This window comes from Rutilus rutilus (genome assembly GCF_951802725.1).
Source record: "Rutilus rutilus genome assembly, chromosome: 15".
Classification (NCBI taxonomy): Eukaryota; Metazoa; Chordata; class Actinopteri; order Cypriniformes; family Leuciscidae; genus Rutilus; species Rutilus rutilus.
This window is the reverse complement of record NC_140220.1, coordinates 2,647,428-2,672,694: the sequence shown is the minus strand read 5'-3', so window position 1 is coordinate 2,672,694 and position 25,267 is coordinate 2,647,428. Positions and strand designations below refer to the sequence as shown.

Below are 25,267 nucleotides of genomic sequence, written 5' to 3'. Positions count from 1 at the left end.
AAAAGAAAACATGTGATCAGAGGAAGCATTGACACTGCGGTGCCGTTTGCCAGCTGTTTAAAATGTGCTTCATTATGAAGTGGTAATCATTCTCACAGGAGTCATTAGGATTGATGATTTCTCTGCTATGTCAAATTAAGTTTATTTCTGAACCCAAAAATATGAAGTCATTTAGCAAGACCAAGGGCACATTCATTGTCCCTCGTGTTCGCGTCACCTTCCATGACCTCCATCTCATCAAACATTTATAGCATAAACTGGTGTTCTGAATCTCAATCTCTCAGATTGATTCATTACAATACTCAGTTCATGTAAATAAATGATTCACATATTAACTGAACAAGTCACTGTTAAAGTAAATGGCTAATTTTGAATGATTCGTTTGAACATCTTTTTAAAAAAGGAAAATATGTATCACTACAAAAAATTATATTTTCATTATTAGTATTTTTTTGCATCTTTCAAACTAGATGCATTTACTCGTGAGGCTAATTATGAATACGTTTTTGGAATGATTTTTTTATTACAATTTTTCTTACCCCGACAGCAAATCTTTTCTAATTTATTGTAAAATATGATCTACTTTAAATGTTTGACAGATAAATGCTCTAACTGCAGTATTAGCCCTCTGGTGCTGCTCTGCAAACCTCTTTCAGTTCAATGAAATGATTGTACTATATTTTAGTTGGAGCACACACTTAAGTTTGGTCTTTTTAAATAAGGCACTTGGCAGATTATTGCTGAAGAGAAATTTTTTGAAAAAAGTGAACTTGAAATTTTTTTATAAAAAATGCCCAAAAATAAATAAATAAAATTTTTTTATATGAAATATATATTTTCCAAAACACATTTTACTCTAGAACTGTGAGACAGTCAAAGCCATAAATCAAAACTTGATGTTGATATCTCAACAAATGAGTCAGATTGTGTTCGGCTGCAGTACCAAACGCTTCCACTAGAGGAAGTTTGTCTCCATTCATTTCCAATGCGCTCATTTTTGACCGCAAGGAGCGCAAGTGTGACTATTTTCAGGACCATTTAACCTTTTCGAACCATGTCCATGATTTTTTTTTTTTTTCACATAGCAAGTGCCAAAACCTTTACCAAGTTTCGTATTATTCCGATGAAGTAAAAAATTCGTACAAAATAAATAAATAAATAATTTTCTCCTTTGTAATTAGCAACTTCCTAGCTGCTTATTTATAGACTATAGCCTGTACTAGGGTGTTTTGTCTGTAGTTTAACTAGTTTAAATTAGGAGTAGCTTGTAGTTTGAGATGCTACAGTTTTCATTTAACGTTCTAACAACTATTTATAGCAACGCCCTACCATAACCCCATAGCATCCCCAGTCAAACTTCCTTCAGAAAATGTACAAATCTTCTCCGTCTTTTTCATATTTTTTTAGGTGTTTGTGTTGTTTTGTTTCATGTAACTTTGCATGATGCGTTTCATAACCAATGAAGAGCCACAGGAGAAAACCGGTTGAATCATTTGAAATTTCATAAGTGTGTAATAGCCTGAAGGAGGTATTTTTGCTCGTTTGATTGTTCTCATTATTTTGGGGATTGACTCATTTCCTCTCCGTGCTCCTCTTGACCCGACCCGAGGCTGAGACGCGGTTTAATATCTGTTCTTCCTCTGCTCTGAATGCCTCTCTTCAACATCAACATACAATGTTTTCTTTCTTCCCAAGTCGGAAGATCTGGGAGCGTGTTCCCAGTTCGAGGCCAGCCGGAACGCCAGGAACATGATGCCCAGTGCGAGCTGTGGCGTTTTCCCAGAGTTCACGCTCCGCAAACCCTCCTCGGAGACGGACATCGAGAACTGGGCATCCAAACACTTCAACAAGCACACCCAGGTACACTCATCGTCATCACCAGTGTTTTATGCACAAAAACATGGATTTTAACCCTATAAAGCCCACAGTATCAAATTCCATACATGAATTTCTGAGGTCTCTAAATGACTTTTAGTGTAATTGTCCAAACGTCCTCCTTCAGCTCGTGTCTTTTTGCTGTGAAATCTGCACTTTTTTTATCAAGTAAACGTATGAATAACTTTGATATTGTTAGTAATATTTCAACTGCACTGAAGCAGCTTCGGTTTACTTGATCATCCAGACATCATTTATTAGATAAATCAGTGAGTATCAAATATGATCATTAGGATTTTGGTGAAGGTTTATTTGTTCATCTCTCAATCATCATTATTATTGCATTGCATTATATTTTTTAAAACTACAGAGCTTTGTTTCATAACACAGATTGGCAGATATAGAGTGACGACTGATATTAATATGCATTTTATGCAAGTTCTCTGCTATACTGTTATTATGATTTCATTGATTTACATTACCTTAATTTTTGTCCATATAAATATTATATTAGCAAATATTAGCATATTTTTTGCTAAGTTTGGGCCTCTGAAGTGTTTTTTTTCCTCTTTGAGTGTAAGGTTCAAATTCTAATTATATAAAACTATGAGCCATAAAAGTATCAAATACAAAACACAAATGCAAACTGTTCCATAAAAAACGTGATTTTTCTGACCATTATTTCATGTCAGGTTTGTCCTCCACTTTCACTGAAATGTAACATTCGGAATATATAATATGTAAATGATACTAAAATAAAACTTAAATTAATCTTCGGTTCCTTTAAAGTCGGCTTGAAACAAGAAGCGATAGTGTTTTCTTCTCAATCATGATGTATATACCCAAGGGAAATCTTCTTGAACAAGAACAACTGTAGGGCGGGGCTTAATTGTGTCTGTGGGGAATTGATTGGTTGGTTGTGGTTTGCTATTGGTTGATCTCATGTGAGTGACAGGTTGCCCCGCCCTCATCATCAGAGAAGAGAAGAGATGCTGCAAGAGGGAGGGGAAGATATTTAGATTCAAGATTACACTTACATGAATTTAAAAACATAATGGATAAATCATTTATAATAAACACTGCAATATTCCATTAAAAAAAACAAGTTCTGTCAGGATCATTATCGTCAAATACGATTGACCATTAGCATATAGTTTGGATTGGCGGTATGGTTGTGTTCTGGGCAGAACTCGTTCCTGTTGCGTGTCTCAAACCGGCGACCCAAAATGTCGAGTCTGAGGAGGCAGGAGAAACAACGATCTCCGATGTTTTGTATTTGGACTGCAGTACCTATTTCCACCACTAGTTGTCATTCTTACAGACTGCACCTTTAACCGAGGTGATTTGTCTTCCAGGGTCTGTTCAGGAGGAAAGTCTCCATTGCCAACATGCTGGCCTGGAGCAGCGAGCCCATCAAGAAGCCCATGATCGTGACTTCGGACCGAACCGTGAAGCGCGAGGCCGTGGACCTCTTCAAACTGATCCAGACCTACATGGGCGACCGGCGTGGGAAAGGAGACCCTCTGTCGGTGGCTCTGGAGGTGACGGTGCGGGGCTGGAGCTGTCAGGGCCTGAGGGACGAGCTTTTCATCCAGCTCTGCAGACAAACCACCGAGAACTTCCGCTACGACAGCCTTCAGAGAGGCTGGGAGCTCATGGCCATCTGCCTGGCCTTCTTCCCCCCCACGCCTCGCTTCCACAACTACCTGGAGGGCTACATCTACAGACACATGGACCCGCTGAACGACACCAAGGGTACGGCGGGAGCTTCATGATAACTGATATCACATGATAAATCCAGGCTTAAGGCGAGACACGGCAGGCAAAAATAGCGCTTTTTTTTTACTGGTCAGTTTTTCGATTTTTGGATATTTGTGTCTTCTTTCAGACTTGTGGTGAAAAAAAGTCCTAAATACACATTTAGGTCTTTATTTTATTACACTTTGTCTGTTTGCGTCTGTAGATTTCTCAGAAATTCAACAAAAGTTGGCGTTCTTAATCAACAGGTGCTCCGCGATCTCTGTCTGCTCCCTGTCATCACACACACCGCTGGAAAGCTCTCTCTCTCCTGTACAATGCTGTCGGATCCAAATATGGTCATTTCCTTTTTATCAGCAACCAATCGTGAAAGTAAAAGGGCTGAATGCGCAATCTCATTGGCTGATGATAAATCTTTAAAGCCTGTTTTCTCAAAATGACTTTTCTCTCCGAAATCTCCACTTCAGTAGCACCTCTATACACCAAACTTTCCAGTCTTGTGCCTAGTTATATTATGAAGACATTTACAGAGGGATTTGTAAATATATTATTCCTAGCCTGATTTATATAACATTTTATTCCAAAAAACATGGCGAAAATCATTTTTTTAAGGCTATTGACAGTATATTCTGATTTACAGGATAACAAAAGTAGATATCCTCTGTAATTTTTTCCCATCTAATATGTGAACACAATGAACAAATAATTTTTAACCTGGCTTTATCCAATACTTAGATTTCGTTTTTTTAAATATATGCAAATTATTGCATATTTAATTAGATATAGCCTAATTTGCATATTTAAACATTAAATTACAGAAAACTTGTAATACATTTTTTTTCTCATCTTAATGTAGGTACTCAACTGGGAAAGTTTGATGGTGAGATCTGCTAGTTAAAAACCCTATTCACCTGTAGTGTCTCGCCTTAAAGGGATAGTTCACCCAAAAATGAAAATGACCCCATGATTTACTCGCCCTCAAGCCATCATAGGTGTATATGACTTTCTTCTTTCAGACGAATACAATCAGAGTTGTACTACAAAATGTCCTGGCTCTTCCCAGCTTTATAATGGCAGTGAATGGAGGATGTGATTTTGAAGCCCAAAAAAGTGCATCCATCCATTTTAGTTGATGTCGTTTTAAATATGGATATTTTTCTCACGATAACACATCGTTTTGCTTCAGAAGGCCTTCATTAACCCCCCGAAGCCACGAGGAGCACTTTTATGATGGATGGATGCACTTTAAAATCACATCCTCCATTCACTGCCATTATAAAGCACGGAAGAGCCAGGACATTTTTTATTTAACTCTTGATTGTATTCGTCTGAAAGAAGAAAGTCATATACACCTAGGATGGCTTGAGGGAGAGTAAATCATGGGGTCATTTTCATTTTTGGGTGAACTATCCCATAAAAGCGGTGTGAGTGGAAAGTTCTGCGATGATCGACTGACGACGTGCACATTAAAGAGCACAGACGCAGCCGGATAATTCCCATAATGCCACAATCTACCAAGAGCAGCGCAAATTAGCATCTGGTTAAAGGAATGGCGGAAACACCAGTACATTGACGAGCGCAAATCTTAGTAAATCCCCTTGCGTGGTTCATTTAAAAACTCTCCTCCCATAAATTGTGCATCTGAAAGGGAAACTCCTACAAATGCATATGCAATACCACGCCTTTTCAGCGCTAATGTTTCACTGCCTGTCTTTAGTAAATCCTGACAGTGGGTTTTTAACGGCAAGAGAGCGTCTGCGGCGGCGCAAGCTGTTAGTAAATCTGGCCTCGAGAAAGATAATGTCACAAGGATGAAGATGAAGACGAAGGTGAGTTAAAAAAGGTTTCTTTAAACAACATTGTTCTTTAATGAAAACAAACTCAGGTTATCCACTACAACGAAGAGAAAGTAACAGCACGCACAAATAACGACCGGCACACACAGAGTGAAGGTGAGGGACTTAAATACACAGTGGTAATGAAGAGATGATGAACAGGTGTGATGATCTGATGAGTGTCCATGGCAACCGATGAGTGGCGGGAAAATCAAACAAAGGAACACATGTGATGAATGAAAGCAAACTGAAAGTCCATGAAAGTGAAACTAAAGATGAATAAGACCAGATAACTGTGACAGAAAACTCTATTAGCGTCCACACCTGCGCACAATATTGTTCTGTGTACTCTGGTTTCTCATTGGTCGGCTGGTTTATCCATGTTTTAAATTTATACAGTTCTGTTGTGCTGCGTCTTATTTGACACAAAATAAAAATGCAATGTTTTGTTGTAAATTAATTGTTATATTTTAAAAGCTTGATTAAAATTTTAAAGTTTATATACATTTGTATCAAATCATAAAACAGAATTTTTTTTTTAATGTTTAATAATAAATTTGCATCGAATCATAAAACAGAATTTTAAAACAAATTTATTTTTTTGAACATGCAAAATAAGGAATTTAGGTTTGCAATAGTTTTAAATAGTTTGCCAGATTAGAATTTGTGAGGAGAATTTTAACAATTTTTAAATGAATGAACTTAAAGTAAAAATGAATTATAGTGTTATAAGTTTTGCTAGATGCTACATGTCAAAAAGTATGATCTTATGCTGCACAATTATTATTGAGCTATTAAGATTCTGATCATCCAAATGCAGTTTATACAGAGAGAGTGTTGTGCATTATCTGTGATTTGCAGTGACTGACGTGTGTGTGTGTGTGTGTGTGTGTGTGTGTGTGTGTGTGTTTCTCTGCTGCAGGAGTGGCGATAAGCAGCTATGCAAAATACTGTTACCGTAAACTCCAGAAAGCTGCGCTCACCGGAGCCAAGAAGGTTTGTGTCTTTTGTTTTCTTTAGGTTTTTTTGTTTTGGTTACACTTTATTTTACAGTGTCTTTGTTACATATGTTACATGTACTTACCATAGTAATAACAGTAAATTATGCAGAATTACATGCAACTAACCCTCAACCAAATCCTAATCCTACCCTAACCCTATAGTAAGTACATGTAGTTAATTAATATTACTCAGTACTTAAATATATAATTACACTGTAACAATGACACCTTAAAATGTTTTGTTTTTGTTTTTACTGTAAGCACTTTGTGACCCTTCCTTGTCTGTGAAAGGTGCTATATAAATAAACTTTACTTGCTTACTTCCTTATGTTAAAGGCTGCTTCACACTTGAGTGTTGCCATGTCCACTTGTTATAAGTGTTTTTGGTGTTGTTGTATAAGTTAGGTTGGACAGCAGCGGACACTGAAAAAACAACTTTCACTTAGAAATTGCTTGTAAATTTGTAAATAATTACAGAGAAAATGCAAGTACACTCATTAAAAAAAACTGTTTTCACTCAGAAATTGCTAAATTTCACAAACGATTAGAAAGAAACTTGGGATGCACGATATATCGGCCACCATATCGGTATCGGTCGATATATATTCATCTTTAATGTTATCGTTATCGGCCCGATAAGTACATTTGGTCGATATATTAAAGCCGATGAATAATGTATTATTTCCTCCAGCTGAGATGCTTCAGATGCGCACTGTTCAACATGATGGGTTTGAAATGCTTGAAATATGATTGGAAAAATTTCAAAAAGGAAAATAGAGTTCAGTGCAACATGTGCATGTCTATCATATAGCCTTCATAAAATTATAATGAGAACATCATTATGATTATGTGCTTGGGACATGGTGAGACTTTTATTTTTGTAATCAGGCTCTCAAATATTATATAAAAATTTGGATTTCGGTTTATCGGCCAATATATCGGTTATCGGCTTTCAGATATAAAGAATTATCGGTATCGGCCAAAATGTTCATATCGGTGCATCTCTATAAGAAACGGCAATTGACACATTAAATTAAACATCAAGTTTTGAGGTAGAAGTAAAACTGAAATTGTATTTTCTTAATTAAAAACTTTCCAGTAAATTTCACAAATACTTTCAAAGAAACTCCAAGTAACACATTGAATTGAAAGTGACATTTTGAAGTAAAAAGAGTGAAATAGTATTTCATACTCCAACAATCTTACGACTTTGAAAAGTGATTTTTTTACGGTGTATTTTTAAGTCTATATTTAATGATGGCGTTCTGCCTCTGCGTCTGATTCATCTCTGCTGTGTTTCGTCTCTGATTGTCTCTTATTGGCACCGTATGTGCTAATTGGCCATGAAGTGGTGGGAGGACCTGGTTCGGCCTGGTATTTAACGTTTTTTTAATTAACATTCAGTTTCCCGAATTTGCCTATTGCCCTGGAGACATCGCCATGGCAACGGTTGCCGAGTCTCAAATAGGCTGGTGATGATTTACGCGCCGACCGCATTGTTGCATGATGAGGTGTCAATCATCGCACCTGCGTGACGGGATCTTCCCCATGCGTTCTTGGGTTTATTCCTTCTCGTGTGTGAATGTGTGGAAGTTTTAATTGCACGATGCCAGTGGCCTGTGGAGATTCCAGTCGGTGTAAACGGCCAGTAAAAGGGAACTGTGTGTGTTTGCCAGACGCCCAGCAGGGTAAAGCTTCAATCCGTGGCTCTGGTCCAAATCCTAGTGTGTTTGCATCGTTTGCATGCTCATAAAGACAGCAGCATATGCTACCTTTCTTTGGCCGGACACGAAGGCAGGGTTCACATCCGGTATGGAAAATTATTGAATTTGATTTGAGCAATTTCCAGGTCTGGATGTGTATGGAAAAATTAAGATAATTTGTGTTTCCAAACTATTTTTTCCATTAGGCAAGTAAATGATTTAATCTGCAAATTTGTAGTAGAGCAAACAGTATTAAATAGTAGAATATCCTGCTGTTATTTTTGAAAATAATATTTTCTAAATGAATGTGACTCATCAGTGACTATTATTTTAAAAGTAGAAATGTATTGAATTTAAAATATTTAAAATGTATGCAGTGAAAATGTGAATGTACTCAATATTATTTCATTGATATTTTGACAATATTTAAAAACTTAAAATATACATCTAGAGTGTTTTTATTAAGTAAATATAAAATAAATTAAATATATATAAAATTAATGAAATTAGTTAATAAAACTAATATAATTAATTTGATTTTTTTATTATAGATAAATGTTATCAGTGACAATATTTTGACTTATAATATTTTGACTTATAATATAATAAAATTATAAAACTTATAATGAATATATTTAAAATTATGCAGTCAGTGAAAATGTGAATGTAATCCATTTTTTTTTTATTCATAGTTTTTTAATCATAATGTTAATAAAATTTATATTATTTTAAAGACTATTATAGGAATTTCAAAGGATTTGTCTAAATAAATGTAATCAGTGATGGTATTTTAAACCGTATAAATTAATTTAAAATATTTTTTCTTAATAAATGTAATCAGTGACGATATTATTTTAAAACTTACAAAATTAATTTTAAATGTTTTTCTAAATAAATGTTATCGGTGACAATATTTTAAAACTTATAATGAATGAATTTAATGAATTTTAAATATTCAAAATGTATGCAGTCAGTGAAAATGTAAATACACCGTAATCAGTATTATTATTATATAGTATATATATTTTTTTTATAAATGTAATCAGTGACAATAATATTATATATGAATTTAATTGTGCAGTTAGTGAAAATGTGAATGTGATCAATATTATTTGATCATTTTATCAATATTATTTGATCATTTTATCAATATTATTTTAAAACTTATAATATGAATTTATTAAAATGCTGCGCATTGAACTTGTCTGGGTTTGGTGCAATATTCTGCTAGTTATTTGTCAACATAGTACCTGTCATATTAATAGGCTACATATTAAATATGGCCTGGAAATTTGAGTCTGGAAAAGTATGGAGTTTTGAACTGGAACATCTGTCGGAACCCTGTCACATGCAATCCCATGATGCATTGTGATGATCTCGCTAGATTTTGGTACAGAGCCACATGCACTTTTTTTCTTGGATCAGGATGAGGTTATTTTTTGTTTAAGATAAAACGAACAGAAAATCTGACAGCATTAGCTGTAACATGGAGGCTATGAACAGTGGAGGAAAACTAATCCTGGCTTTTGGGTGATAGATAAATAAATATGAAAAAAAATCGATACGTGGCCTTTGAGAATCGATTTTGAATCGACCACATTTTAAAAAACGGGTCCCACTTTAGGTACTATGTACTTACATCGAAACATAAGTACGATGTACTTATTGTGTTTATGATGTATTGTAAAACACTTGTGCTGTCCATTGTATCAAATTATTAATTTCAATGTAAGTACATTAAAGCCACTTAAAGGGTTAGTTCACCCAAAAATGAAAGTTCTGTCAGTAATTACTCGCCCTCATGTTGTTCAACCCCGAAAGACCTTAGTTCATCTTCGCAACACAAATGAAGATATTTCTGATGAGATCTGAGAGCTGTCTCACTCCTCCATAGGCTTCTCTGTTATTGAAACTTGCCGGAACAGAAAGTTAGTAAAGACAATGTTTAAAATAGTCCAGTGACTACAGTGGCTCAACCTTAAGATTATCAAGCGACGAGAATACTTTTTGTGCGCAAAAATAACGACTTTATTCAACTCTTCATTTTCTTCTGTGTTTCTCTGAGTGAGTTCAGTAGTGTAAAGGCCATTGCACACTGAGTCCGAAATTTTCGTATGCGTTTTTTCGTGTTCGTCAGCCTTAAAATTCGTCACACACAGAAACCTTGCACACTGAGTCCGATGCGTATTTATTAAACCTTTGCGGAAAAAACGCAAAAAAAATACAAAATGGATTCGTCAAGCAGTGAGGATGATTTTGTTGCCCTCTTTCTTCTTAAAAAGAGAAAAAGAAAGAGGAAATATTGTGTCCATCCAATCCTGAGATTGCGCCGAGAGGAAGGAGAGTTTCACCTCCTTATCAAGGAGTTGCGAAATTATCCCAAACGATTCAAAATTTACCTCAGAATGTCAGTGGAACAGTTTGATGCTTTGCTAGCGATACTGGAGCCACATATTAAAAAGACCACCAATTTCCGTGAACCAATCAATCCTGAACAGAAACTGGCAGTATGTCTATGGACAGACACACACACACACACGCGGCCGGCAGAAGCGCTGGGCAGACAGAACAGCTGTATACAGGTTATATTTTATTCAGTGTCTTTGTAATCCGCATTTTGTTTTTCATACAGTACTTGTGCTGCGAGACGAAGTGTATCAACTTGTCAGACGTCATTCTGGATTTTGTCGTTCGCTTGTACGGTGGCTCTGAATTTTCAAAAAACCTCACAAAACACTGGCTGTGGATGCGAAAAACGCAGAAAATCGAACCCAATCTGAATTTTTTTTTTACGGACGAAAGTTTCGTTTACAGTGTGCAAGCATGATTGACATAACATGAGGTCGAATTTTTTTTTTTACGTGCGAAAATTTCGGATGCGAATTTCGTACTCAGTGTGCAATGGCCTTAACAGCGCAGCGCTTCTGGGTTGTACGTCAGAACGTAGGCTCACTATTGGCCAACGCTGGTCATGTGTGTGATGCGTGTGATGCTGGCCAATAGTGAGCCTCCGTTCTGACGTACGACCCAGAAGCGCTGCGCTGTTACACTACGTGAACTCACTCAGAGAAACACAGAAGAAAATGAAGAGTTGAATAAAGTCGTTATTTTTGCACACAAAAAGTATTCTCGTCGCTTGATGAACTTAAGGTTGAGCCGCTGTAGTCACTGGACTATTTTAAACATTGTCTTTACTAACTTTCTGGGCCGGCAAGTTTCAATCCCAGAGAAGTCTATGGAGGAGTGAGACAGCTCTCAGATCTCATCAGAAATATCTTCATTTGTGTTGCGAAGATGAACGAAAGTCTTACGGGGTTGAACAACATGAGGGAGAGTAATTACTGACAGAACTTTAATTTTTGGGTGAACTAACCCTTTAATATAAAGTGGGACCAAAAAACGATCTTTGCCCAGCCCTAATTAGCATTATCTTGTGTCTGTCCGCAGGGTTTGAACAAGCCCTCAATAGAGGAGATCGCTCACGCCCGTAACGCCATCTTCCGGCTCTCGATGTTCGGCTCGTCTCTGGAGGAGGTGATGCTGATGCAGAAGGACCGATACCCCGACCGAGAGCTGCCGTGGGTTCAGACGCGCCTCTCAGAGGAAGTGCTCGGCTTGAACGGAGACCAGACCGAGGGCATCTTCAGGTCACATGCGCTTCTATTAAAGATTTAATTGCTATGTTTAATTGATTCCATGCTGTGACCGAGTAATTAAAATATTCATCATCATTATTTTTAGCTTTTGGATAATGTGAACCAAAAAGTCATTTGACGGGATGGTTTCATCCGAAAAGTAAAAAGCAATAAAGAAATAGTTTAAAAAAAAATATCAAGGTATGTTTTCCATGCACAGGAAAAATTATATTATTATTGATTCTAATTAAAATATTCATCATTATTTTTAGCTTTTTGATAATGTGGGTAACACTTTACAGTAAGGTTCGTTAGTTAACATTATTTAACTTCATTAGTTAACATGAACTAATAATGAACTGCACTTATATAGCATTTATTAATCTTTGTTAATGTTAATTTTAACATTTACTAACACTGACAGGAAAATTTATATTTCATCATTTTAATTTATATGCACTATTATTATTTGTAATTCTGCAATATTGATTTACATATTCTTGCCTTTCACAAATTTAGGCTTTTTTTAAAGTAATACTTTTATTCAGCAAAGATGCATTCATTTGATCAAAAGCGACATTAAAGACACTTCTAATGTTACAAAAGATTCTATTTCAAATGAATGATGTTCTTTTGAACATTCTATTCATTAGAGAATCCTGACAAATAAAATGTATCAGTTTCCACAAAAATATTCTTTTTAGCGACTTTTCAGACCTCTTTGGCGACATTTAGAAAAAAAAAAGCGCCTAGCGACAAATCTAGCGACTTTTTGGACAAATTTCAGTGACCTCCTAATGTTGCCAGGTCTGTCCTGCGAGCGCGAGGTCTTGATTTCTCCCTGTCCAGTGAATGGCTGAACGTTCTGCACACAGAAGCCGACAGTCGTGTTTCATTTCAACTTAACACTTCTCTTTCGTTTTATATTTAAAGAATTTTGTTTGGCCATTTTAATTTCCAATCTTTTCTTGTGCTCATCACTTGTTATACTCACTATCACAGAGCTTTAGTTCATCCAGTTTCCGAACTCTCAATTCAGATAATTTTATACATATCATTTTTTTTGTCATTAAAGGGATAGTTCACTTTGAAATTAATTTTTGATATGTTTTAGCTTACCTCAAGGGCATCCAAGATGTAGGTGTCTTTGTTTCCGCAGTAGTTTCAATTTTGATATTTTTAGGTCAAACCGTTCTTGTCTGTCAGTCATATAATGCAGGTCTATGGTCATTGTCTCAAAACACAAGCACAGAGTCCAAATTAAAACAATTCCCCATCGTCCAAATGAAACAATTCCCCATCATAAGTGCACATTGATGGCCTAAGACACGAAACGAGCGGTTTGTGTGAGAAAACGAGCAGTATTTATATCGTTGTTATCTCTTGAACACAGCACACGTCCAAATGATCTGACGGCGCAGGCGGGTATAGATATATACATAGATGTCGCCTTGGCTACGGTTTCGTTCCAATGAACTGCAGTAGCGAAGGCGACATCTAGTGTATATATCTATACCCGCCCGCGCCGTCAGATCATTTGGACGTGTGCTGTTTGAACAAGAACGGTTTGACCTAAAAATATCAAAATTGAAACTACTGCGGAAACAAAGACACCTACATCTTGGATGCCCTTGAGGTAAGCTAAAACATATCAAAAATTAATTTCAAAGTGAACTATCGCTTTAACTATATCATACTCGTTCCATTGTCTGACTAAAAGTATATTTAGGAAACGAGAACAGCTTTATTGGACATGTGGCTATATATATTAAAACTGAGGATGTGAGCATGAATTTGGAGAGAAAACACATTAGGCAGGCCGAACGCAAGTACGACGTGATGACGTCATGAATATGCTAATTGGCGTATGACTTCATCTAGCGACATTTAGCGACTTTCTGGGAAGGCATTGGATACTTTCCTTTGAAAATCGTTGGCAACACTGTGAGGCGGCTTATGATGATGCTTGTCGTGTGCTTTTAAAGCAGCTCGCATTAACATTCTACAAGCTTTGCGAAAGTTAAATTATAGCTTTATCTGTAGGTTTAATAAATCTGAGAATGAAATAATTATGTCACTAACAAATATTAGATTTAGTGCAGTCTGCTACCAGTCCGAGCTGTGGAGGCACTGGTGCAGATGTCTTTTTTGTTTCTTTTTATTTAGTGTGTGTGTGTGTGTGTGTGTGTGTGTGTGTGTGTGTGTGTGTGTGTGTGTGTGTGTGTGTGTGTGTGTCTTGTATCTATATTGGACCACAAGTCCGGAATAAAGTTTAATTGAATTGAATTGAAACAGACAATTTGAGCTGATTCACATTTTTGAACTGCATTTCTGCTACTGAAGTTTAAATCAGAGACGACATTAAACATCTCAGTCTTAACGAAATTAATCTAATGACACTCTGGGAAATTTAATTACTTCATAAAAAGTGTGTTAAAATCACCAGTGTTCACAGTGCCTGCAAAATAACTGCAAATGTATTGTAACTTTTCAGCCCTAATTAACCCACATTAACCTGCTGACATCACCACATGTACGCCATTAACCCACACAGTAGATAATGTAAAACTGTGTGGTGGTTATAATTAATAAACGAGTTCTAATTAGACCTGGATTATTCAGTGTGGGAATGTTTACTGGACAAACGTGGCATCCAAAAGGTACAAGACTGTGAATTTAACGGCTTTAGTGAGGGAAAGAACTACAATCCCATGAAGCATTGAGAACAGCAAACCGATGGTGACATTTTATGGATGGTGAAAACGGTGGGTTATTACAAAATATGGTTATATATTTTAATATTTTGAGAGCATAGACTCAATTACATAATTTGCGGTGCTTCATTTTGCTTGTTTTGACTCTAATTGGTGGAATTTTCTGTACAGCATCATGGGTAGTGTAGTTTTTCACCACGAATTTTCACTGTTAAACACGATTACTTTAAAACTAAGCTGAAATGACGCGGGCTGACGGCTTCAGCAGAAGCAAACACCCTCGATTATAAACCTTGGAGCGCAGTCTTTTCAAAGGTTTATAAATTATCCTTCAAAATCACTTTCCCTATGGAGAGTTTTTACTTCTGGAATGTGATTCTGGTATTTTTTGTTTAAACTTTGGTAACACTTTATTTTAAGGTGACGTACTTACACATTACTACATACTTACTATAGTAAGAAATGTAAATTATGCATAATTACAAGTAACTAACCCTAAACGTAACTCTATAGTAAGTACATGTAGTTAAATAATATTATTCAGTACTTATGTAAGTACAATGTAACTATGTCATCTTAAAATAAAGTTTAACCTGAACTTTTACATGAATTCTTCACTAATAATGTGTGTTATTAAAACTGTAAAGTTTCTAATTCTTAGAGTTTCTGCCCATAGATATCATTCTCTTCCCTTCATATTTATTTTTGAGTTTTATTCTTATTATTTATTGATTTGTGCATTTAGTTGTCTTGTTGATTTTTCTTCTTCTATTTTTGCATTTTATTGTGTTATTGTTTTTATTATTTTTTTATTCTTTCTTTGGTAACAATTTACATTTTTTAAAGCATTTATTAATCTTAGTAATAGTTAGTAAAAAAAAAGTTAAATTCTTCATTGTTTGTTCTTGTTCACAGTGCATTAATTATTGTTAACAAACTTTTGATTTAAAAAATGTACTAAATGTTGAAATTAACATTGACTAAAATGAAATGCTGTGGAAGTATTAGTCATTGTTTGTTCATTGTAAAAAGTACAGTATAAATAAAATGTAACTTACTCAAATAACTCTAAATATGTATTGGATAACTATACTTGAAGCATTAAACGAAACATTGATAATATAATTATTAAATATTAAGCGTGAAACCCTCACTGCTGTTCAGATTAAATCTCATTGGCACAATAAACCCCAACATTATATATTCATTAATTTTATGTTATAATAACCTGGCTTCATTACAGAAAGGTATATGTTCATTGTCTTCTGTAGTTTTCAGTCACCATGTCCACGTTGCCGATGTTTTGCTGAAGTGTAACGTGTGTTTTTGTGTGTCTCAGGGTGCCCGGAGACATTGATGAAGTAAACGCGCTGAAATTACAGGTGGACCAATGGAAGGTGCCGACCGGCCTGGAAGACCCACATATTCCAGGTATCCCACAATTCCTTTGTCTAATCTAATATAAGCAATTTAAACAATCTACAGAGGATTGGGGGTCATATTTGCCCTAGTAATATACATGATATAGCAAATTTCTCACAGACCATTAGAGCCACGAGTCAAACAGGGCGAGATTCAGTCTGATCGGCCTCCATTAATCTTGTCTAATAGGTGCTCAAACTTCATTGGCCGATGGCGGCCATGTTTTTCAAGATATGCAAATGTCCTCATAGACAGTCGTGGCACCTGGGACAAAGACACTGCATTCCAATTTTCAAGTCAATCGGACTAATGGTTATGTAGTTATAGCCGTTTTCATGTTTTTTCATGTTATAGCGCCACTGTTGTGTCAATTCATGGTTACGTCAATTCACTCCTCCGGTCAATTCATGGTTACAAGTTGTACTGAGCACTCCCAAACTGCAGGGGGCAACCATGCAACCAGAGTTGGTGGAAGTGCCAACCAACTTCTAGGAAGTGCTCTTGGGACCATATTTACCTGCACACCCACAGAGAGTGCATGGCATTTGAAATGTTTGGTAAGAGCTCTGTTGGCTCTCTCACCTGTTCCTGAAGAAAGATACTGTGACCACAGCTCCTGATCATCCAAAGACGCAACTGGTAGGATTGAATGTGTTTGAATCTGTTGAGTTCATGCTTCTACAGTATATGACTTTTTGTATATAAGTTTAATTATGGGATCATGTGTATTGTTTAATTATTATATTATATTATTATATAAGTTTAATTATGGGATTGGTATTTTAATTATTAACTATCCTAGGTTAATGTAAATTACTTTGTTTGGTTTGAGGATTCAGTACCATTTTTGTATTATTACTTTGAGAAAGTGTTATTGAGATTTATTTTGTAACTAATTCATGTTTTGTTTGTGTGTCTTAAAGGTTATCAACCTATTCTGTTTCATCCAAAATCTATCAAACCATCTTTAAGAAAATAAAAAATCATAAAGTGAACAGATTTGAGTTGTCCTTTGCGTTCATCAGAGATAAAGCAGTTTTCAAGTTTGGGCAGAGCTGTGGTCAATCAGAAAACACACAAAACTTGACAGTTGATAACCAGCGTGGCAGTGAGAACAAGGATCAAAGGCCTGAAGTCAAGCTGTCGACGCAAAGGAAGAATTGACTGGAAACTCTTCACCATGGCAAAGGAAACTCTTGGGAAAACAGTCAAGCAACTGAAGCAAGAGCGGACCTTAGCTAAATCTGCTTTTACCAAGCAAGCAAACTACCTGAGCAAAGCTGCAGATGGTATGATTAAGCATGAACTACAAGAGGAGTTCAGCAAGCTCAGTTCCCTGGCAAGGTATGTCAGCGACGCAAATGATGACTACAGGGCTGGCCTACTGGCTGAAGCAGAAACTGAGGAGGATGAAGAAGTCAAGCTCGACAAGCACCAGCAGGCTGAGCTTGAAAGGACAATGGAAGAGTGCGACATGAGACTGGGGGACATCCGTGAGGCAGTCCAATCCAACCTCTGGCCAAGATATGGTAAAGAGGAGGTAGACTTTGCAATCCAAGAAGCGGAAAAAGCCTGTGACAGAGCCCAAGCAAGCCCTATCACTGCTATCAATAGAGACGGCTATGAACTGCAGCTGGAGAGAGCGAGGAGGCTAATCCATGATGCAACTGTAAGCCTGAAAGACTGGGAAAAATGGATCCCACATGATCAGACAGCACACCTGAAAGGCAGATTAAAAGACTTGAAAACATTCGGCAGCAACCTCGAGGCCAGAAGAGCAGAATTCCTCACTGCACAAAAAATTGCAGAAGAGGAAAGAAGAGGTCCAGAGCCTCAACCAACAGCAGTTCCACAACCAGTGGTAAGAATAAAGCCAACCAGTCTACCTAAATTCACTGGGTTTAGGAGGAATTTCCATAGATGGAGGAGAGACTGGGAAAGTCTGCAAAAGCAGGGAGAGCCGACTGGTTCAGTGGAAGTGAAGAAGTTCCAGCTCCTTGACAGTGTGGACGAGAGAATATGTAGAGACCTGCGCCTGTCAACATACAACAGTGCTGAAGACATATTTAGAGTACTTCAAAACAGGTATGGAAACAAGTCAACAATTGCCTTGGAAATAATTGAGGACCTAGAGAGGATCCCTCCTTTAAAGTCACACCAGCCAAGGAAGGTAATTGACCTAATTCAAGCTGTAGAAAAGGCCCTGAATGACCTCACGGAGCTCGAAAGCACTGGAGCCATAAAGAATCCCCTTGTGATCAGATCCATAGAGAGCAAGCTGCCAGATAATATAAAGAGGGACTGGCTGACATTCATGGTCAATCCAAGAAATGGAGTCACACCTGACAATCACTTCGACATCCTTCTAACATTCTTAAAGACACAAGAGGACATTCTAGAGAAACTAGACCAACTGGGTGTAAGTGAAAAACCTGAAAAGAAAGCTACGTACCTGGAGAAGAGGTATGCCTCCACAAAGTCCACGAGAAAAGGAGGATGTGTTGTCTGTGGAGATGAAAAGCACCGTGAGAAGATCTTCTTTTGTAAGCAATTCAAAGAACTGAAGCCTGGTGAGAAGCTGAATGCTGTCGAAAGGCTGGGAGCATGCAGGAGATGCCTCAGATGTCATGCAGAGGATGATGAATGTACGGACACTTACCTGTGCAGGAATAGAGACTGCAGAAGAGGAAGCTCTTCAGATCACCATTTCTTTCTCTGCCTGAAAGGAGGATTCAAGGGGAAAGAATCTGTGAAAGTGGGAAAACCCAGCACCAGGAGGCAAACATTCACAGAGGAGCAAGATAAATTAATATCTGAGCTTACCCCGGACATGGCAGAGAAATTCAGGAGAGCCTTCACCAACATGGCTGCAAAATCACACTGCACTGGAAGAAGCCTTCCTGGAGTGATGGACTCAAGCACACGTGAGTTACCAGTTATTCTTATGCTTCTCGAAGTAACCACCAACGCAGGACAGAAAATTGGAACTCTCATTGACTTAGCATCAGATACCAACTACATCACTCATATAGCTGCCAGGAGACTGAAGCTTCAAAGTGAAAAGATCACGCTTGTCGTCCATGGAGTTGGAGGCATGGCCATGAAGGTAAAGACCAAAAGATACTTACTCAAGGTAAGAGTCAAAACACCTAGAGGCACGGAGAGAGCTCATGAGCTGATCTGTTATGGGTTGGATGAAATTGCAAAAGTTCACAGAGTAATCAAAGCACAGCAACTCAAGAAGTTCTTCCCCGACACCAACCTGGAAGATCTTCACAGACCAGAACATGTTGAGCTTCTCATAAGCCACCGTGAAGGAAGACTCGCTCCACAGAGAGTAAAGGTAGTAGGAGATCTTGTCCTGTGGGAAAGCCCTTTAGGAAAGACCGTTGGCGGAGCACATCCAGACCTCTGTGAAGTAGTGGACATGGCCCTGCACAATTCTGAGACTCACTTTGCACGATCGATGAGAATCACAGCAGTGAAGTATCAAGAAATTGCTGAGATGCAAGAATCTAGAGCTGAAACCAAAACCACTGTTATTGGCAGAGAGTTCTTGGACTGGTGGAAGTGGGACAGCATTGGTGCGGCCTGCGAACCCATGTGTGGAGGATGCCGGTGTGGTAACTGTCAACCAGGAGGCAAAGACATGACTCTGAGTGAAGAAAGAGAGCTTGAGATGATCAGGCAAGGCCTCAGATATGTGAAGTCAGATGCGCATAGTCAGGAGCCTCACTGGGACACAAAATACCCCTGGATTGAAGATCCAAGTTCCCTGCCCAACAACAGAAGAGCAGTGGAAGCCACGTTTCTGAGGACGGAAAAACAGCTCAAGAAAGAACCAGAGTGGCGTGCAGCATACACAACTCAAGTCCATGAGATGGTGGAAAGGAAGGCAGCAAAGAAACTCACTAGAGAGACCATTGCTGACTGGAAAGGACCAGTATGGTACGTCAGTCACTTGGTGGCGCCAAACCCACACTCTGTAACAACACCTGTCCGACTGGTATGGAACAGCAGCCAGAAGTTTAGAGGAATCAGCATGAATGACCTTCTCCTGAAAGGGCCTGATGTACTTAATCCCATCCGAGCAGTGCTACTAAGGTTCAGGAGAGGAGTCCATGCTGCCCTCGGCGACATCAAGAAGATGTACAATTCTGTGTGGCTTGAAGACCTGGAGATGCACCTCCATAGATTTCTCTGGAGGAACAGTGAAGATGAAGAAATTGAGGAATATGCTATCACCAGGGTCAACATTGGCGATCGACCAGCAGGGTGCATCGCACAACTGGCCATGAGAGAGACAGCAAAGCTGCCCATGTTCACTCATCTGGAGGAGGAACGGAGAGTCCTTGAAGAGGATTCCTATGTAGACGACATCCTGACATCCCATAATGACCTGGAAAAGCTAGACGAAACCACCAAAAAAGTCGAAGAAATTCTGAAGGCAGGTGGATTCTTTCTCAAGCCGTGGGTCCGATCAGGCCAAAGTGGGAGGCAGACGTCTACATCAGAACATCCAGCATCATCAGATGAAGTCTTCATTCTCCCAAACCAAATGAGAGAAGGAGACAACAAAGCCCTGGGAGTTGGTTACCTGGTCGAACCAGACAAACTGTACCTCATGACCTCGATAAACTTTTCAAAGAGAAAAAAGAAGATGAGAATCAGCCAAAATCTCGTCGGAGAAGAGGTGAGAGGAAAAACTCCAAATCCACTGACTAGAAGACAACTGCTTAGCCAAGTAGCTAGTTTGTATGACCCAATAGGGCTTGCAACACCTGCCAAACAGAAAGGAGCCATTCTAGTCAGAAAAGCATTTCAAGAAGCTGGAGGCAAAACTCTAACACGAGACACATGGGACACACCTCTGTCTGAAAGACTTAGAGAAGAAGCCATCCACCTGTTTGAGGAATACATACGCCTCAACCAAATTACCTTCAATAGAAGCCTCACACCAGTCAAAAGGATTGGAGAACCCTGGGGAATAACATTCTCAGATGGGAGCGACCAGAGCTATGGAGCTGTTGCATACTTCAGGTGGGAGACCGAGCAAGGTATCCTGGTCCGGCTTGTTGAGTCCAAAGCCAAGCTCACACCACTTGACCAAAAGGGAGAACCAGTGAAGGCTGAGGTCTGTGGTGCTGTGTTTGCTGCAAGACTCAGGAAATACATTGAAAAGCACAGTCGGATGCAAGTCGAACAGTGGTTTCATCTGCTGGACAGTCAAACTGTGCTGGGTGCAATCCAAAGGGACAGTTATGGGTACCAGACCTTTTTTGCAAACAGAGTGGGAGAGATCCAGAAGTCCACATCAGTTGAAGACTGGAGATGGATTCCAGGTGAGCAGAACATTGCTGACCTCACAACAAGAGGAGCAACCCCGGAAGACCTCAAAGAGAACTCTGTGTGGCAAAATGGCCCAGAGTTTCTGAAACGACCTGTGGAGGAGTGGCCGACAAAGTCAGCCAAAGATGTCGCTGCAGATGCCAAAGAAGGTATAAACAAGCTCCAAAGGAAATGTTTTACAGCAGCACTGACCCGAGCACAGGTGGGAAAAAACCAACATGCTCCACCTGCAACTGCAATGCCAATGTCTCCAACCTCTGACCAAAACAAGGACCTGCAAAGCAGCCCTAGAGGAAAAGGGCACCAAATCCAAGTCCGGAGGCCACCTTCTGGTTCTTCAGTGAGGAAAATCCTTAACATCAATAAGTTCAGCAGTTTAACCAGGTTGATAAGAGTCATTGCCTGGGTGTGGAGAGCTGCCACAAAGTGGAAAGAAATGCTGACCAAGACCTCAACCACAAGCAAGCCAAAGAGGAAGGAGATTCCTTCAGCTCTTGAGATCAAGTCCAGAGTCAAGGAAGCTACACTTACCATCATGGAGTGTGAAGATGCACTCAGGGATCTCTTCCTTGCGGCTCAAAAGGAGGTAACCTTGCCAGACACCACACTCAGCAGGCTTGCTGTGGTCAGAGAGGAAAGCACTGGACTTTTGCTCTGTGGAGGAAGATTCCAAATCTTTAATAAAGACAAAACTGCAGTACCAATCTTGCCCTGCACATCATGGGTATCCACTCTTCTAGCTCAAGAAGCCCACAAGGCAAATCATGAAGAAATCGCAGGCACACTCCTCCGGATGAGAAGGAAAGCATGGGTGGTAAGAGGCCGGAAACTAGCTCAGAAGATCGTTGATAACTGTGTGACATGCAGGAGACTTAAGGCCCGAAGATGCCAACAGATCATGAGTGACCTTCCATTGGAGCGAATAACACCAGCTAATCCATTTGAGTACACGACAGTGGACTTATTTGGACCTTACGAAGTGAAGGATGAGGTGAGAAAGAAGGTGAAACTCAAAGTGTGGGGAATTGTCTTCTGTTGCATGGCGTCCAGAGGCTTCCTGTTAGCCTACCAAAGATTTACGGCACTGAGAGGACATCCAAAGAAATTGTGGTCGGATCCTGGAAAGAACTTTGTCGGAGCCAGACCTGCCCTCGAAGAGCTCTACATGTTTCTGGACCGACTGGAGAAATCAAAGCTTGAAGATGAAGTCTCCAAGCATGGCACAGAATGGAGCTGGAAGATCCATCCAGCAGACTCACCTCACAGAAACGGAGCTGCTGAAGCTGCTGTCCGGACTGTGAAGCGGGCTTTGTACAATCTGGGGGGTAACGGAGTCTTCACATGGGGTGAGTTTCAAACTTTCCTTTATATGGCTTCCAACCTCGCAAATGAACGACCTATTGATGCCAGGACTCAGAGCCGGGAGGACTGTGTAGAATACATTAGCCCAAATTCACTTCTGCTTGGAAGAACTGGACCCAGAGGAGATCCAGGGACCTTTGACTTTGAAGGATACTCTTACAAGAGATTAAGAACCATCCAAACAGAAGTTGACCGGTTCTGGAGGAAATGGAGCCAATTAGCCGGACCAAACCTGTTTGTCCGGACCAAGTGGCACACAGCTCACAGGAATGTGGCAATTGGAGATGTCATCTGGCTGGCTGACCAGAACGCCTTGAGAGGTCAATTCAGGCTTGCCAGAGTCATTGACGTTAACACTGACAGGAAGGGAATTGTAAGGGATGTATATCTCCGATCCTTCCCCAGCTACCCAGTCGCAACTGTGAAGCCCACCAAAAAGATGAAAAAACATTCAACCAAGATACCTGCAACAGTTCTTCACAGGGATGTCAGACGGATAGTTGTCCTGCTTCCAGTTGAAGAGCAGCAGCAACAACAGGATCAAAAATGGAGTAACTAAATCTAACACATCACAGTACTGGTGTGACCTCCTTGGGTTGAAGAACCAGGAGGTCAAGTGGGAGGTGTTGTGTCAATTCATGGTTACGTCAATTCACTCCTCCGGTCAATTCATGGTTACAAGTTGTACTGAGCACTCCCAAACTGCAGGGGGCAACCATGCAACCAGAGTTGGTGGAAGTGCCAACCAACTTCTAGGAAGTGCTCTTGGGACCATATTTACCTGCACACCCACAGAGAGTGCATGGCATTTGAAATGTTTGGTAAGAGCTCTGTTGGCTCTCTCACCTGTTCCTGAAGAAAGATACTGTGACCACAGCTCCTGATCATCCAAAGACGCAACTGGTAGGATTGAATGTGTTTGAATCTGTTGAGTTCATGCTTCTACAGTATATGACTTTTTGTATATAAGTTTAATTATGGGATCATGTGTATTGTTTAATTATTATATTATATTATTATATAAGTTTAATTATGGGATTGGTATTTTAATTATTAACTATCCTAGGTTAATGTAAATTACTTTGTTTGGTTTGAGGATTCAGTACCATTTTTGTATTATTACTTTGAGAAAGTGTTATTGAGATTTATTTTGTAACTAATTCATGTTTTGTTTGTGTGTCTTAAAGGTTATCAACCTATTCTGTTTCATCCAAAATCTATCAAACCATCTTTAAGAAAATAAAAAATCATAAAGTGAACAGATTTGAGTTGTCCTTTGCGTTCATCAGAGATAAAGCAGTTTTCAAGTTTGGGCAGAGCTGTGGTCAATCAGAAAACACACAAAACTTGACAGCCACCAAGTGGCAAAATCCAGCTTTTTTTGTACTGTGACCTCAGACTGAGCTCTTACATATGTGTACCAATTTTGGTGAAAATATCTCATTCCATTAAATAGTTAGAGCTATTTAAGTCATTTTAAACGTTCTGGCGTCTCGTTGCAGAACGTTTTTCGATAATTATTAATATTCAGACTCCAGAGAATCGTTCTCCACTGGAAATAATATACCATCTAAGCCCCTTTGGCACACTGTGCTCAGCATACTATAGTTTGTGATGCACTAATTCTAGTAAAACAATCTGGTGTAGATTTACTTTGAAACATTCATCACTCAGAAATTGCTTGTAAATTTCACAAATAATGAAAGAATCGGCATGTAATTAAATGTGACATTTTTAGTCGTAATTTCAAAAAAGCATTTTTTACAAATAGCATGCATGTTGGCCTGTGGCTGAGAAATGAACAGTGTCTAGTTCATTCTCGGATTGGATTTGCTAATTACTTGTGTTGGTTGTTTTGTGCGGGTATTTCATGATACATTATTGATAAAGATCCTCTGTAGCGGTTCTTGCACGCAGACAGCTGTTTGTGAACGAAACAAGCAAGTACAAAATATCTTCACAACATTACTGGAGTTGAGTTACATCAGTGCAACATTTCTAAAGTGTCTGATCTCAAATATTTTAGTAATCATCATAAATTCAAAAGCTGAAACACTCATTAGCTTAAACACAACGTTTTGCTATTGGAACTGCGTCTCCATGAAAATGGCACTTTAAAACCATTTTTGTGATATCAAATAAAAATTTGGAACACAACACAACTTGGTTACACATACGGCTTTGATTTTCTTGCAATACACTTCAAATTATTTTGTAATTATATGTATTTGGTATAAAATAATATAAATATTTAGTTCAGTCCATTTGCTTTACAGTGAACTAAAACTTTTTCACACTTAAGTTTTTTAAGTTGCTACTGAGTGTCTTCTTTAAAAGGGAGACCAATCTGATCTGTATTACAAAGAATTCATTAATTACAAACATTTAAGTTCAAAAAGGGGGTGACAGAAAACAGGTTAAAACATTATTTTGTGTCAAGTATGTAGAATAAAAGTGTTTTCTCATCCATTCATGATTTAACAGTAATCTTTCAACTGTAGCTATTATAGTTGGGATTAGTCCAGCTCTTTATCGCGACACACACACACACACACACACACACACACACACACACACCTGTAGCCTCAGGCGTTCTGCAATGCCCCATTTCTC

The 25,267-nt window shown here is 38.7% G+C and overlaps 1 protein-coding gene across 1 annotated transcript in view; it reads left to right on the top strand.

The window, feature by feature from the left end:
* The window catches only part of arhgap39 (Rho GTPase activating protein 39), a 74,636-nt gene that overhangs the window by 42,777 nt on the left and 6,592 nt on the right, over nt 1-25,267 (top strand). The window contains exons 4-8 of the mRNA XM_084431759.1: nt 1,696-1,860; nt 3,231-3,630; nt 6,391-6,464; nt 11,620-11,819; nt 15,861-15,952. Of these exons, the coding sequence (XP_084287885.1) occupies nt 1,696-1,860; nt 3,231-3,630; nt 6,391-6,464; nt 11,620-11,819; nt 15,861-15,952 (931 nt within the window). The remainder of the gene's footprint in view (nt 1-1,695; nt 1,861-3,230; nt 3,631-6,390; nt 6,465-11,619; nt 11,820-15,860; nt 15,953-25,267) is intronic.